Source organism: Oncorhynchus kisutch, linkage group LG18 (assembly GCF_002021735.2).
Source record: "Oncorhynchus kisutch isolate 150728-3 linkage group LG18, Okis_V2, whole genome shotgun sequence".
NCBI classification, from domain to species: domain Eukaryota; kingdom Metazoa; phylum Chordata; class Actinopteri; order Salmoniformes; family Salmonidae; genus Oncorhynchus; species Oncorhynchus kisutch.
In genome coordinates, this window is record NC_034191.2 from 27,908,872 (window position 1) to 27,924,616 (window position 15,745).

General features: G+C 45.9%; 1 protein-coding gene across 1 annotated transcript in view; it reads left to right on the forward strand.

Annotated features, from left to right (window-relative positions):
• The window catches only part of LOC109886929 (reticulon-4 receptor-like 1), a 236,259-nt gene extending 221,378 nt beyond the window's left edge, over positions 1-14,881 (forward strand). Inside the window, exons 2-3 of the mRNA XM_031795781.1 lie at positions 9,900-10,351; positions 11,727-14,881. Of these exons, the coding sequence (XP_031651641.1) occupies positions 9,900-10,351; positions 11,727-12,713 (1,439 nt within the window). The 3' untranslated portion in view covers positions 12,714-14,881. The remainder of the gene's footprint in view (positions 1-9,899; positions 10,352-11,726) is intronic.
• Positions 14,882-15,745: the final 864 nt, after the last annotated feature.

Consider the following 15,745-nt stretch of genomic DNA (forward strand, 5'->3'; position numbering starts at 1 on the left):
GGCGCCGGAAGTCCTTAACCAACAGTGCAGTTCAAGAAAGTTGAGAAAATATTTACCAAATAAAACAAAGTAAAAAATTAAATAAAAAGTAACACAATAACATAACAATAATGATGCTATATACAGGAGGTACTGGTACCGAGTCAGTGTGCGGGGGTACAGGTTAGTTAAGGTAATTTGTACATGTAGGTAGGGATGAAGTGACGATGCATAGATAATAAACAGCGAGTAGCAGCAGTGTACAAAACAAATGGGGGGGGGGGTCAATGTAAATAGCCCAGTGGCCATTTGATTAATTGTTCAGTAGTCTTTTGGCTTATGGCTTATGAACTTGAAAATGTATTAATGAACTAGGCACCCATGTCAAATCTTTTTAGTCTCCTGAAGGGGAAAAGGTTTTGTCATGCCCTCTTCACAACTGTCTTGGTGTGTTTGGACCATGATAGTTCGTTGGTGAGGTGGACACCAAGGAACTTGAAACTCTCGACCTGCTCTACTACAGCTCCGTTGATGTTAAAGGGGGCCTGTTTGGGCCGCCTTTTCCTGTAATCCACGATCAGCTCCTTTGTCTTGCTCACATGGAGGGAGGGGTTGTTGTCCTGGCACCACACTGCCAGGTCTCTGACCTCCTCCCTATAGGCTGTCTCGTCATTGTTGGTGATCAGGCCTTCCACTGTTGTGCCGTCAGCAAACTTAATGATGGTGTTGGAGTCGTGTTTGGCCACGCAGTCGTGGGTGAACAGTAAGTACAGGAGGGGACTAAGTACACACCTCTGAGGGGCCCCTGTGTTGAGGATCAGCGTGGCAGGCGTGTTGTTGTCTACACTTACCACCTGGGGGCAGCACGTCAGGAAGTCCAAGATCAGGAAGTCCAAGTCTCCAGTTGCAGAGGGAGGTGTTTAGTCCCAGAGTCCTTAGCTTAGTGATGAGCTTTGTGGGTACTATGGTGTTGAATGCTGAACTGTAGTCAATGAACAGCATTCTCACATAGGTGTTCCTTTTGTCCAGGTGGGAAAGGGCAGTGTGGAGTGAGATTGAGATGGTGTCATCTGTATGCAAATTGGAGCGAATTGGAGTGGGTCTAGGGTATCTGGGAGGATGCTGTTGATGTGAGCCATGACCAGCTGTTCAAAGCACTTCATGGCTACCGACGTGAGTGCTACAGGCGGTAATCATTTAGGCAGGTTACCTTCACTTCCTTGGGCACAGGGACTGTGGTGGCCTGCTTGAAACATGTAGGCATTACAGACTCAGTCAGGGAGAGGTTGAAAATGTCAGTGAAGACACTTGCATTCGGAATAATGTGTATCCAAGTTGGTACTGTAGTGTTGGTACTGTGGTGTTGGTACTGTGGTGTTGGTACTGTGGTGTCAACAAAATTGCATATCTGTTTTCACTGGACATCTTCATAGGTTTAGAATACTATCAGAAATAAAAAGCACAACGCAGAAGCGTCATTTATCACTTAGAAACAGCTATGGAGGAGAAAACCGTATTGGCCCAACTCTCTATGTATGACTGGAAGGCACTTGCTTCAGGTGTTGTGTAGGTGGAGGATGTTAGAACATAGCACCTTTAGAAGTCTCTCCATTCTATAGAGAGGAATGGTTGGAAGTGATTGTGTACAGGTTGTGTAATGGTTCACGGAACACTCGCTAACACAAATTGCTCTTTTTACTGCTCGGTAACCAAGTAACAACTCAGTAACCAATCAGGGATCCAGGCTGGGCATAAATGTGGTATTTAACATGGGAAAAATTCATGTTAGTGGGGACATTGCTTATTCATAGAGTAAATTGCTCACAGGCAGTCACATTATGCTTAGTATTCAAGCTGACTGGTCTATGGGCCGGAAACAAGCTTAAAGCTACAGTGGTGAATGGCCAACAACCCTACATCTACATATTGGAACCTCTAATCTTGGCAATTTGGCTGGTAAACTGATTTATTTCTATGTCCACCATGCCCCTGTCCCCATCGTGCCTTAGACCCTACCATATGACTCTGCACAGGGAACAAACTACTTCTACGTCATCAACTCACTCCCAACACTGAAACCCAACTATCAGTGCTCACAGTGCTCACAGTGCTCACACAATATGAGAATTAAAGGACATTCCCTGTATCACTTTTCAGGAAATGTATGAAGTACATATATCTACACAGTAGATGATTTATATGGGCTTGGTCAAGCCATTCGTTTCGATTGGCCGGTTGCAGTGTGATACCGCCACAGGGAACGCAATGCGTTTGAATCATTTAGCTTCATGCTGTCATGAAAAATGAATGTAGTTTGTGGCTGATAGCATGGCTTCATCCTAGAGCATTGGGCTAGTTGAGTGTTGCCACTGCACTCTCACACACTTCATCACCCAGTCAGCAGTGGGAAGCTAGGTGTGGAGCTAAAACCTCTACCTGGGACAATGAGGCAGTCAATATTGTGTGAATATAATAATGCAAAAATAACTACCATCTAAAAGACTTCCATTAGAGTGTGTTAATTCAATTGCAGGTATTAAACAGCTGTGGTTGGCTCAGCCTGCCCGCCTCTGTTTCTGCCTCACTGCACCTTTAAATTCCATCTTAATAACTAACGGCCTTTCCTTTATTCATACTCACACTCTCCCACAAATCCTCCCCTTTATTCCCTACATGCTCCATATGGTGCCTGGCTTATGTTTTTGGAGCATCTGATTCCTCAACTTTAAAAACGCTGCTGTCACTTGTGTCATCGTCTCTCCCTTCTTCTCTCTCATGTTCTCTCTCTGTTTATTTGTTTATGCGTCGAGACACAGAGCTGTCTTTGTAATCTTCATCAGGCCTCTGCTCATTTCAGCTGACGAGACCTCTCTGTCGCAGGTACCTCCAGTTCAGGGGACGAGACCTCTCAGTCGCAGGTACCTTCAGTTCAGCAGAGGAGACCTCTCAGTCGCATGTACCTTCAGTTCAGCAGAGGAGACCTCTCAGTCGCATGTACCTTCAGTTCAGCAGAGGAGACCTCTCAGTCGCATGTACCTTCAGTTCAGCAGAGGAGACCTCTCAGTCGCATGTACCTTCAGTTCAGCAGAGGAGACCTCTCAGTCGCAGGTACCTTCAGTTCAGCAGAGGAGACCTCTCAGTCGTAGGTACCTTGAGTTCAGCTGACGAGACCTCTCAGTCACAGGTACCTTCAGTTCAGCAGAGGAGACCTCTCAGTCATAGGTACCTTGAGTTCAGCAGAGGAGACCTCTCAGTCATACGTACCTTGAGTTCAGCAGAGGAGACCTCTCAGTCGCAGGTACCTTCAGTTCAGTTGAGGAGACCACTCTGCCTGACGCCAGTGTGCTTGCATGTGATGGGAGCGTTGATCGTGGCCCACACACTGGACGACATCATACCACATGAATCAATCAGTTCCTTTACCTTACACTCCCACTCTGATCATTAAGACATAAGAGAGGGAGGATACTAAGAGGTTCTCTTCAGTGAATGTCATTTCTCTGCCATTGGTACCCAGCCTCCCATTCCCTCTTATCCACTATCTAGGCCTATCATTTTCACATCATGAATATGCTGATTTCTAAGTGTTACCCTTATCTATCCTCAAGCTTGAGATGCTGGATGAAAATAACAGCAATCATTTAAATGACCACTAGGATCTAGTCAACAGATCACAGAGAGAAAACTACAGGGTAATGGGCAAGCTACAGTATGATGGGCAAGCTACAGTATGATGGGCAAACTACAGGATGGTGGGGAAACTACAGGATGATGGGGAAACTACAGGATGATAGGAAAACTACAGGGTAATGGGAAAACTACAGGATAATGGGAAAACTACAGGGTAATGGGGAAAACTACATGATGATGGGAAAACTACAGGGTAATGGGAAAACTACATGATGATGGGAAAACTACAGGGTAATGGGAAAACTACAGGGTAATGGGAAACTACAGGGTAATGGGAAAACTACAGGATGGTGGGCAAACTACAGGATGGTGGGCAAACTACAGGGCAATGGGAAAACTACAGGATGATGGGATAACTACAGGATGGTGGGCAAACTACAGGATGGTGGGCAAACTACAGGGTGATGGGAAAACTACAGGGTAATGGGAAAACTACAGGATGATGGGAAAACTACAGGATGATGGGAAAACTACAAGATGGTGGGCAAACTACAGGATGGTGGGCAAACTACAGGGTAATGGGAAAACTACAGGATGATGGGAAAACTACAGGGTAATGGGAAAACTACAGGATGGTGGGCAAACTACAGGGTAATGGGAAAACTACAGGATGGTGGGCAAACTACAGGGTAATGGGGAAACTACAGGATGATGGTAAAACTACAGGGTAATGGGAAAACTACAGGATGATGGGCAAACTACAGGGTGGTGGGCAAACTACAGGGTAATGGGCAAACTACGGAATGATGGGAAAACTACAGGGTAATGGGAAACTACAGGGTGATGGGCAAACTACAGGTTAATGGGAAAACGACAGGAAGATGGGCAAACTACAGGAAGATGGGCAAACTACAGGGTAATGGGAAAACTACAGGGTAATGGGAAAACTACAGGGTAATGGGAAAACTACAGGGTGATGAGCAAACTACAGGGTAATGGGAAAACTACAGGGTAATGGGCAGACTACAGGGTAATGGGCAGACTACAGGGTAATGGGAAAACTACAGGGTAATGGGAAAACTACAGGGTAATGGGAAAACTACAGGGTAATGGGCAGACTACAGGGTAATAGGCAGACTACAGGGTAATGGGCAGACTACAGGGTAATGGGCAGACTACAGGGTAATAGGCAGACTACAGGGTAATAGGCAGACTACAGGGTAATGGGCAGACTACAGGGTAATGGGCAGACTACAGGGTAATAGGCAGACTACAGGGTAATAGGCAGACTACTGAGTAATGTGAGTGCTTCTTTATCCTCTGGTCAGTGATTCAGTAGTAGCCCTCTACAGACTCAGTCCTCACAGCATTCGTGAAGTGTGGGGATCATGGAGCCTACACTTGCTACTCTGTCACTGGGTTGGGAATGGTCAAACTAACACGCGCCCTCTCGGACCCTAGGAAGCCATTTGTCATGTGTTCTAGAGCTGTCACTAGGAGGAAATTACTGGAAGATTAGAGTGTAACACAGTTCTTTATCAGGAGCATCCTGCTACTGCAGCCTGTTCACTGTTCACCACGACGTCAACTGACCCACGTATGATGCCACTGACTGAGCAGTCAGTAATAATGATATGCTATTAAAATATGATGATTACATAAGCAGTGCAGTACACAGTCACTTTCATTAAAGAAAAACAGATTCACCTACACAATGTCTTATCAAAGCAGAACATCACGGAGCTCCACAGAGTGCTAATTATATACAGAGCCTTTCTTTCCCTCCATGTTTTTCAGCTGACGCTCTACAGCTAAGAATGAGCCTGTTCAATCAATAGCTTAGTTTATTGCTTTGCCATTATTAAAGTGGTCCAACTCGCTGTGTATCTATGACCATGACTGTAAACACCTTTATGGAGGAAATCAGGCTAAGCCGTGATTTATGGTCAGGCAATAGCAGGGGACGCTTATCAAGGGTCCTTGGAGAGAAACAGGAAATTGAGTTTGTCCAGTGTAATGGTGGGTAGAGAGACAGGCAGACCGATCCCTTCCTATTAGCAGAGATGTGTTATTCATGAGGGCAAATTTAGTGTGAACTATGTTTCATTGATATTCTACACAGTCACTTCTCACTGTCTAGGGACCAGAACCATTTTATTTTCTTCATTTATTTATCTATTTTCCCCTCGGTGACGACTAGGAATAAAGGGACTGGGTGACCGCGGGGTCACATGGTCAACCGTCAGGACCAATAGCGGGCTGTTAAATCATTCTCCCCAGTAACGAACTATTAACAGCATCTCTCATCAGCTGGGTGGGGAGGGTAGGGGGAGAGATGGGCCTGGGAGGGTGGGGAGAGAGACGGGCCCTGTGAGGGTGGGGAGAGAGACTGGTCCTGTGTTGGTGGGGAGAGAGACTGGTCCTGTGAGGGTGGAGAGAGAGACTGGTCATGTGAGGGTGGAGAGAGAGACTAGTCCTAGGAGGGTGGAGATAGAGACTGGTCCTGTGAGGGTGGAGAGAGAGACGGGCCCTGTGAGGGTAGAGAGAGAGACTGGTCCTGTGAGGGTGGAGAGAGAGACTGGTCCTAGGAGGGTGGAGTCAGTAGGGAGGGGGGAGGGAGAGAGTCAGCACCAGAAATAGCTGCGGTGCCGCATTTCCAGAAATATATTATCTCTCTTTCAGAACCTCTTTTATTCTGCTTGTGTGTCCAACGCTATTTAAATAATACAACTTAGGCTGAATGGCTTATTGTGTGAGCAAACAATGCCGTTATGATTATGAAACATTCATTTCTTACATTTTTATTTGATGACGGCTGCACTACACCGTCCTCATGTACCTCCTCTCAGTTTAAATCAATCTGTCTGTCAATAGCTCACCTAACAAACATTTCTCAACTCTGACTATAACTACGTGATCTGTCTCAGTCATTCCTAGACAACCTTTTTTATCTACCTGTTGTGTGTGAATGCATGTTGTGTATCCACAATGGCTCGGGGGGTGATGAGATCAGTGAGGTGGAAGCACATGGTCTCTAGTGGAAAAAGTCTAGCTGATGCCAGCTGCGGAGGAGACAGCCGCCGTGCCATGCCACTGTGCCGTAGTATGCCGCTGTGCCCTGAAAGTAGGGCGAGGGTGGAGCTCACACGTTCCCTACCGTCTCTCACACTGGAGACACAGACAAGATTAGTGGTTATTTTAAGCAGCTCCATGGCATCTACATCAACAGCTGCTGTTTCCCCTGCTACAGGAGGGGAGGGATGCTAAACAGGAACAGATCCTGGTCCAAGGAGAGGTTGTGAAAGGAGAGGACAGGAGATATAATGTTAAGACACTCTACTGTACTGTTTGGTTTTCTCTACACATTATCTAAGGCGTGGATAGAGAAAATGAATAAGATGGTAGATTATTCTGAGTAAAGAATTAATTACTGGGTCCTGACATGCTGGGGAAGGGGGGGAGACGACGGAGAGGGGAGGGGGAAGACAGAGGAGATATGGGGAGGGAGGGGGATCTTTCCATATAAAGCTTGATTAGCATCTGGGCCCGATTCAAATTCTGTCCCTATCTAAGTAGGATCTACGCACCCCCCCCCCCCCCTCACTTTATCTCACTCTCATCATTTTCCAGTGTCATGGTTGATACCAAGTTCTATTAAAGACATGCACAAAGCAAAATGTGCATTTAAAAAAGCAAGGCACGGAAAAGTTGAATCACAGGCCTGAGTGTGACGGCAGCTCTGAGAGGTGAAAGGAAGAGGTACTGGATGGATAATGGAACAGATAAGGAAACCATCTACCTGGGCCATTCAATGATTCATAGCTTGAACATAGTTTCTCTTAAGTAAATAGCATCCAAAAGCAGTGTAGTCCACAAAGTGGAGCAGGGTGAAACTGTAGTATGACATAAACAGTGCTGTTTGTGTCAGGAGATCAATGCCAATACCATGTGTATGAAGTACAGTATACATTAAAATGGGAAAAGGCGAGCCAAAGAACAGTTGGTAAATAGGAAAGATGTCAATAGTATGAATATAAAGCTGTTTTTCAAATAGGCGGCAATGTGATACATTGAAATATTCCTTAAACAGGGTGATCCATTGACTGTGTCTGAGTCTGTGTATTTGTTTGATACATCCTCCCAACCTTTATTTCCCGGGAGCATCCAGCATGTTTCTACTCGTTTAGTCAAGTGCCATGTTCAATACATCTCCTTGTAAATAGAATAGTGAAAGAGAAAATAGGGAGAGAGAAATAAAACAAACTGAAAAAGAGTGGAATGTAATGTGGAAGTAAAGTGACCACTATTTGATCCTCTCACAACAATTGAATACATTTTAGAGAAAGGAATAAGAATAACCCTTTCTAGTTTTGTCCTTTTTGTAATCCTCTTGTTTTCGTCTAAGACATTCCTCTTGGCTTTGTGATAGGTCCCTGTATAGTGCTTTACTGGCAGGCCTACAGTAGTGGGATATGTGTGCCCCAATGCAGTGAACCATGTAATGCGTCCCGACACTGATTCCACTCTCGTGCAAGGGCAGAGATGGCAGTGGCTGTGCCGTGTCCCCCGACCAAAGTGCATAGTCCTTTCCCCTCCGGCACTATGGCACCAAATGCATCTGTGTACGACACATGACTATCAAGGACTCTTCCAAATCTTGTAATCAGTGTAGTTTTATACACAGTTCAACCTAGAGAGGACCTGTATTCGGGAGCATGTTTGCATGGTGGATTGGGAGGATGCATTGTTAGTTGGTTGTCACCCAGCTGCAGAGTTGACAAACAGGATTACAGGGCCTGCTCTGGGGAGCGGAGAGGCTTCTGCCCCTGTTCAAGTAGCATGATACACGGCACACCACTCCTTTCCTCTTCTCCGCTACGGTCACCAGACCCGACACACTGAGAAGGTCTGTGAAGTCAGACGCTGAATGTCACAGCTTCAACACACTTTGGGGAGGAGGAGGAATATTCAGATACATACATCTGTCTATGCTGTCTCCTGTCCTTAAAGAGACTTTCCCTGCTCCTGAATTCCAGTGTAGCAGCCCTGGGATGAGGTAGCAGCGAGTTAAAAGGCAACAGAAACGTATCGATTAGAGGGAGTGAATGAGTGCCATGATGCCTTGAATAATAAATTGAAGGGAACACAGCCACCGCTTGTCAAATGTCATTACGAGGGGATAGACTCCTGCTTTTCTCCTGTTGGTTGATTCCCCCTGTAGATCAGCAGATGGATAAGTCACACTACGGGGCCATGGAAGCGTGTCACCAAACAGCAGGAAGTCTGACTGTCTCTGAGAAACTTAACATAAATTTAAGTGAGCATTCCACACCCCATTTATCCCCCCTGCTTTCACAGGTGTGCTTTGACAAGTATTTTCTAATCATTGCAGTAAAGGACTGGTTAATGAGAGGGGATTTACAACACACACACACACACACACACACACGTCACTCTCTCTCTCTCTCTGACTATGGTTCTGAGTATAGTGGAGTTGTAGTGAGCTGACAGACACAGATTAACTTCCTCTTATGACTACTATCTCCCAGAGGTGAGAAAATATTGGAAAACTGAGAAAACAAATGTTGTGTGTGCAGGAGGCGTACCTGTAATATAGATCCAATCAGACTTCCTGAGAAACTAAATGCAGCGTACAACTGAAGCTCATGTTATTGTTTGGACTGATCTTGAACAGACTCTAAGAGCAACACAGGCCTCATTCTGGAACCGACTTAGACACCAGAGGATTTGGAGTTGTGGATACTGAGCCAAGAGAGTAATGCAATGTCCACATTTGTATTGAGTGGCTCAATAGCAGCAGAATTCCTCAAAGGCCCAATGTCACTCCGTGAAGCCAGAAAATCTATGATAGCAACAGGTCACGTGGCATGAGTCATCTATCAGGACAGAATACGTTTTACTCTGTAATATAGATATATCTGACAGTCTCTCTCTGGTCTGGCCTCCCTACATCATCTCTCACACTGTTTACTCCTGACCTGGCTGTCTCCATATCTCCCATCTCCTTTATCATCCTACCCCCTTGCCCTTCGGTCTTCCTAGTCAATATCTCACTCTTTTATCACTTTGATTCCACTTACAGTATTTCTCCTCTCCCCCAATATATCTTTCTCGACTTCATTGAAAATAATATTCCAAAAACCATTCTTCTTTCCTTTCAAGTTCCGAAGTGAACATCAAAGTCAGACGGCAGAATTTAAATTCAGAATCATAGTAGTAAATGTAGCTATGTCCTCTTATACATGTTCCTCTCTCTGTCCTCTCTCCAGGCTGCGGGCTAGAGTTCCTGCTGGTTCTCTGTGGTTTGGAGCTTTCCTGGTCCTGCCCACACCACTGTATCTGCTACACCGCGCCCAGTACTGTCAGCTGCCAGGCACACAACTTCCTGTCCGTCCCCGAAGGCATTCCCCCGCACAGCGAGCGCATCTTCCTGCAGAACAACAAGATCCACCGGCTGCTGCAGGGCCACTTCAGCCCCACCACGGTCACACTGTGGATCTACTCCAACAACATCACCTACATCGAGCCCTCCACCTTCCACGGCTTCGCCCAGCTGGAGGAGCTGGACCTGGGGGACAACCGTCACCTGCGTTCCCTGGCTGCAGACACCTTCCATGGGCTGGGCCGGCTCCATGCTCTGCACCTGTACCGCTGTGGGCTCAGTGCGCTGCCCAGTAACATCTTCCAGGGGCTACGCAACCTGCAGTATCTCTACCTACAGGTACACTGGGGCTCTATGGCACTCTGAGTCAAATGAAACGATTCTGCATTATAAATTATAATTCGAAAAATATATATACATTTATTCACTACCGTTCAAAAGTTTGGGATAATTTAGAAATGTTCTTGTTTTTCCAAAGAAAAGCTATTTTTTTTATCAAATTGATCAGAAATACAGTGTAGACATTGTTCATGTCGTAAATTACTATTGTAGCTGGAAACGGCAGATTTTTTATGGAATATCTACATAGGTGTACAGAGGCCCATTATCAGCAACCATCACTCCTGTGTTCCAATGGCACGTTGTGTTAGCTAATCCAAGTTGATCATTTTAAAAGAGTAATTGATCATTAGAAAACCCTTTTGCAATTAACAGTGAAGAGGCGACTCTGGGATGCTGGCCTTCTAGGCAGAGTTGTAAAGAAAAAGCCAGATCTTAGACTGGCCAATACAAATAAAAGATTAAGATGGACAAAATTACACAGACACTGGACAGAGGAACTCTGCCTCTTCACTGTTAACGTTGAGACTGGTGTTTTGCGGATACTATTTAATGAAGCTGCCAGTTGAGGAATTGTGAGGTGTCTGTTTCTCAAACTAGACACTCTAATATACTTGTCCTTTCGCTCAGTTATGCACCGTGGCCTCCCACTCCTCTTTCTATTCTGGTTAGAGCCCGTTTGCACTGTTCTGTGAAGGGAGTAGTACACAGTGTTGCATGAGATCTTCCGTTTCTTGGCAATTTCTCGCATGGAATAGCCTTCATTTCTCAGAATAAGAATAGACTGACGAGTTTCAGAAGAAAGTCTTTGTTTCTGGCCATTTTGAGCCTGTAATCGAACCCACAAATGCTGATGCTCCAGATACTCAACTAGTCTAAAGAAGGCCAGTTTTATTGCTTCTTTAATCAGAACAGTTTTCATCTGTGCTAACATAATTGCAAAAGGGTTTTCTGTTGATCAATTAGCCTTTTAAAATGCTAAACTTGGATTAGATAACACAACGTGCCATTGAAACACAGGAGTGATGGTTGCTGATAATGGGCCTCTGTACACCTATGTTGATATTCCATAAAACAATCTGTCATTTCCAGCTACAACAGTCATTTACAACATTAACAATGTCTACACTGTATTTCTGATCTATTTTATTTTCATGGCCAAAAAACGTGCTTTTCTTTCAAAAACAAGGATATTTCTAAGTGACCCAAAACTTTTGAACGGTAATATATACCCAGTGCTGTTAAGCTGTGGTTTCTCTGTCCTACTTTATAGTAGCCACATACCTTATAACCAAACAACATGTTGGTAGGTACAGTGTTACAGAGTACTGAAGGTGTATAACCTCTCCATGTTGCTGTGTTTGGCTGTTCTCAGGATAATCACCTGGAATTCCTGCAGGATGACATCTTTGTGGACCTCCACAACCTGAGCCACCTGTTCCTGCATGGGAACCGTCTGTGGTCGCTGCACCAGAACACCTTCCGGGGGCTGGGGGCCCTGGACCGCCTGCTGCTGCACCACAACCAGCTGCAGTGGGTGGACCGCCTGGCCTTCCACGACCTGCGTCGCCTCACCACCCTCTACCTGTTCAACAACTCACTGACCGAGCTGTCTGGAGACTGCCTGGCACTGCTGCCTGCCCTGGAGTACCTGCGCCTCAACGACAACCCCTGGGAGTGTGATTGCAAGGCCCTGTCGCTGTGGGACTGGCTCAAACGCTTCAGAGGTTCTACTTCGTCCGTAGGCTGTCAGGCCCCGGCCGAGGTGGCTGGGAAGGACCTCAAGCAGCTCCGCAAGGAGGACTTCCCCAACTGCTCTGGCTCTGAGTCCCTGCACCAGAGCAAGACCTGGGCCGGGACTGATAAGGTGTCTCTGAAGAATGAGCCACACCCGGTGCCACCGCCTCACTCCCACCCCCACAGCCCTCACCACGAGGCGCCATACTACCCCTCACCGCCTTCGCCTCTGCCCCATCCGCCCCCGTCCATAAGCGGGGAGGCGCCGGGATCAGAGGGACAGCCTGGGGTGGCACCCCCTCAGCGGCCAGGCCGTGCTCGGAACTGCACCCGCCAGCGCGTCAGGGGAGGCAAGGGGAAAGGGCAGAACGAGGTGCATACCTTAAAGGAGATGGCCGATAAAGAATATTCCTTGCCTGATTTTGAAGGGGGCAAATATGACCACACGTCCCCGGATGGCACCATCACGCGGAGGAAGCATAAGTGCCCTCCCCGGACCACTGTTCGCCCCCCTAGTGGGGTGCAACAAGCCACCAATAGGGCCATGTTCTCCCAGCCCTTAGTGCATCTCAGCACCATACTGGGAGCTTTGTTGCCCATGACCATTGTCCATATTCTCCGCTGACCTAGAGGGGGGGGGGATAGATACTGGCTAAACAACAACAGTGCAGTCCTCAGACCTGCTCTAGCTCCTGCACAACAAGGCCTGTGTGTGTGTGTACTTTGTGTGTATGTGGTTGTGTGTGTAAAACATTGTGTAGGGAGCTTCGCTGTTTAGACTCTGAAACAGACTTTCAATCATCAACATGAAATGTGAAAAGACTCACGATGCTGTGTGAGGGACAGGGATGTGTGAGGGACAGGGATGTGTGAGGGACGGGGATGTGTGAGGGACAGGGATGTGTGAGGGACGGGGATGTGTGAGGGACAGGGAGTGAGGAAAGACAAAAGGAAAACAGAACACGCTTGCACTGCCACTGTTGCCATTATGTTGTCATTTCCTGTTGTTTTGGCCTCTTTCTGTCTGAGTTCTGTCTTCGACTCTACTGGAGCGCAGGTAACCAAACTTTTTTGGAAAAGAGACGTTGCAAACGCAGAAATGTAGCTATGAGACAGATAGACTCGAAGGAAAAAGTGTTGGAGCCAGCTTTAATTATCAGTTCACAGTTTATAAATCCTTATTGAGGGGCGAAATAGAAAATAGATGACGTGGTGAAAGAAACCATCACAGAGAAGTCTAGCCCAATCTTGTGTTTCATATTATTTGCCAAATGTTTTTTTATTACATGAATTGCCAATAGCTGCTCCATAGAATTGGGCCGCCAAGGTATCCGAGGGTATTGCTCATCAACAGGGAGATAAGCAGGAAGATGCCCGGTCATAAATCATAATTCCATATCAGAACAGGAATGTGCAACGCTCACTTCTTAGCAGAAGTAATGGAAAACTATAGAAAAAGCAATTGAAAGAGCAGCACACAAACAGACCAGTCAGCTCCAGGTACAGTATGATAACTAGGTCACTTCTGCTCCATGTTCAGGTAACATTGACCCCGAGCTAGTTATACATCTTCTACCTACTTTACAGTATTTCTACATTATTTACATCCTGCTTTATAAATTCTGAATGTCCTGCCTTTCTACCTGCTCCAGGTCATTTTCTACATGTGCTACTATGTTTTAAGCTAATGTACCCAAGCTGCTAATTATCTGTATGGAGGTGAGTGGGACTGTGGTCCACTCCCATCTCCTTCAAAACCAGTGTGTGTCCCCACGAGAAGGAAACTGTGAATATTGATGGATCTGTCTATTTCTTGTCTCAAATGTTGTTTGTTTGATTTTGCCAAGACGTAAAGAGGACCTAGAGATGGATCCCTATACAGGGTACAGAGCCTTAGGGGTTAAGGGTCAGATTGGCTATTCTCAGTTTCCCAGTGAGGCTTTGGGCTTTGCTAAACAGAATGGTCTTTAGTGTGGGCATCCCTTCCTCATTGGAATGTGAGGAACATTTATATATTGTCCTAATCAATGGACATCAAAGGAAAACAACTGCCCAACAAGACTAGAGAAGAAACAAAAACAATATGTGTACCTTAAATGACTTCTGTAATGAATAAAAGGTATACGAATAAAAACATTTTGAATCGAGCATGGCAAAACTTGGACCTCTCTCTTGGAAATAATAGAACTGCTAAAATGTCTCCCTCTACAATGACTGCTGTTCTTGTCAATGGATGTGGGGGAACCAAGAGAAAGACAATCCCTTCTAACGTAGCAGGGAATTAACAGGACGATGGACAGACAGACAGACAGACTACTGCTGCTGGACTGCTATCCCTCTGGACTACTGGAGCTTTTGTGCCTCGGGAAAATGAAACGCTAAGTTGACGATGTTTGTAATAACAATGATGTGAACTGTACCATTAACAATGACAACAGGAGGACTAACTAACTGCAGTTCTAATATTAATCATTTATTATGAGAATAACAATATTAATGACATCGTCAGAAATTAAAACAGGGTTTCTGCCCCCCTGATGAGGGGACAATCTTTCTTTAAATTAATTTACCATTACATTGTTTTGTTTGTTTACTAAAAATAAAACATTTTATTTCCTTTTTTGTTACATCCTCTCAACCTCTTTATCTGATAAAACAATGCACAATTCAGTCCCCCCTCCTACAGTTCCCCATCTATCTCCTGTCTCCTACTGTTCCCCATCTATCTCCTGTCTCCTATGCTTCCCCATCTATCTCCTGTCTCCTACAGTTCCCCATCTATCTCCTGTCTCCTACTGTTCCCCATCTATCTCCTGTCTCCTATGCTTCCCCATCTATCTCCTGTCTCCTACTGTTCCCCATCTATCTCCTGTCTCCTATGCTTCCCCATCTATCTTCTCTCTCCTACTGTTCCCCATCTATCTCCTGTCTCGTACTGTTCCCCATCTATCTACTGTCTCCTATGCTTCCCCATCTATCTCCTGTCTCCTACTGTTCCCCATCTATCTCCTGTCTCCTACTGTTCCCCATCTATCACCTGTCTCCTACTGTTCCCCATCTATCTCCTGTCTCCTACTGTTCCCCATCTATCTTCTCTCTCCTACTGTTCCCCATCTATCTCCTGTCTCCTACTGTTCCCCATCTATCTCCTGTCTCCTACTGTTCCCCATCTATCTCCTGTCTCCTACTGTTCCCCATCTATCTTCTCTCTCCTACTGTTCCCCATCTATCTCCTGTCTCCTACTGTTCCCCATCTATCTCCTGTCTCCTACTGTTCCCCATCTATCTCCTGTCTCCTACTGTTCCCCATCTATCTTCTCTCTCCTACTGTTCCCCATCTATCTCCTGTCTCCTACTGTTCCCCATCTATCTCCTGTCTCCTACTGTTCCCCATCTATCTCCTGTCTCCTACTGTTCCCCATCTATCTTCTCTCTCCTACTGTTCCCCATCTATCTCCTGTCTCCTACTGTTCCCCATCTATCTCCTGTCTCCTACTGTTCCCCATCTATCTCCTGTCTCCTACTGTTCCCCATCTATCTCCTGTCTCCTATGCTTCCCCATCTATCTCCTGTCTCCTACTGTTCCCCATCTATCTCCTGTCTCCTACTGTTCCCCATCTATCTTCTCTCTCCTACTGTTCCCCATCTATCTCCTGT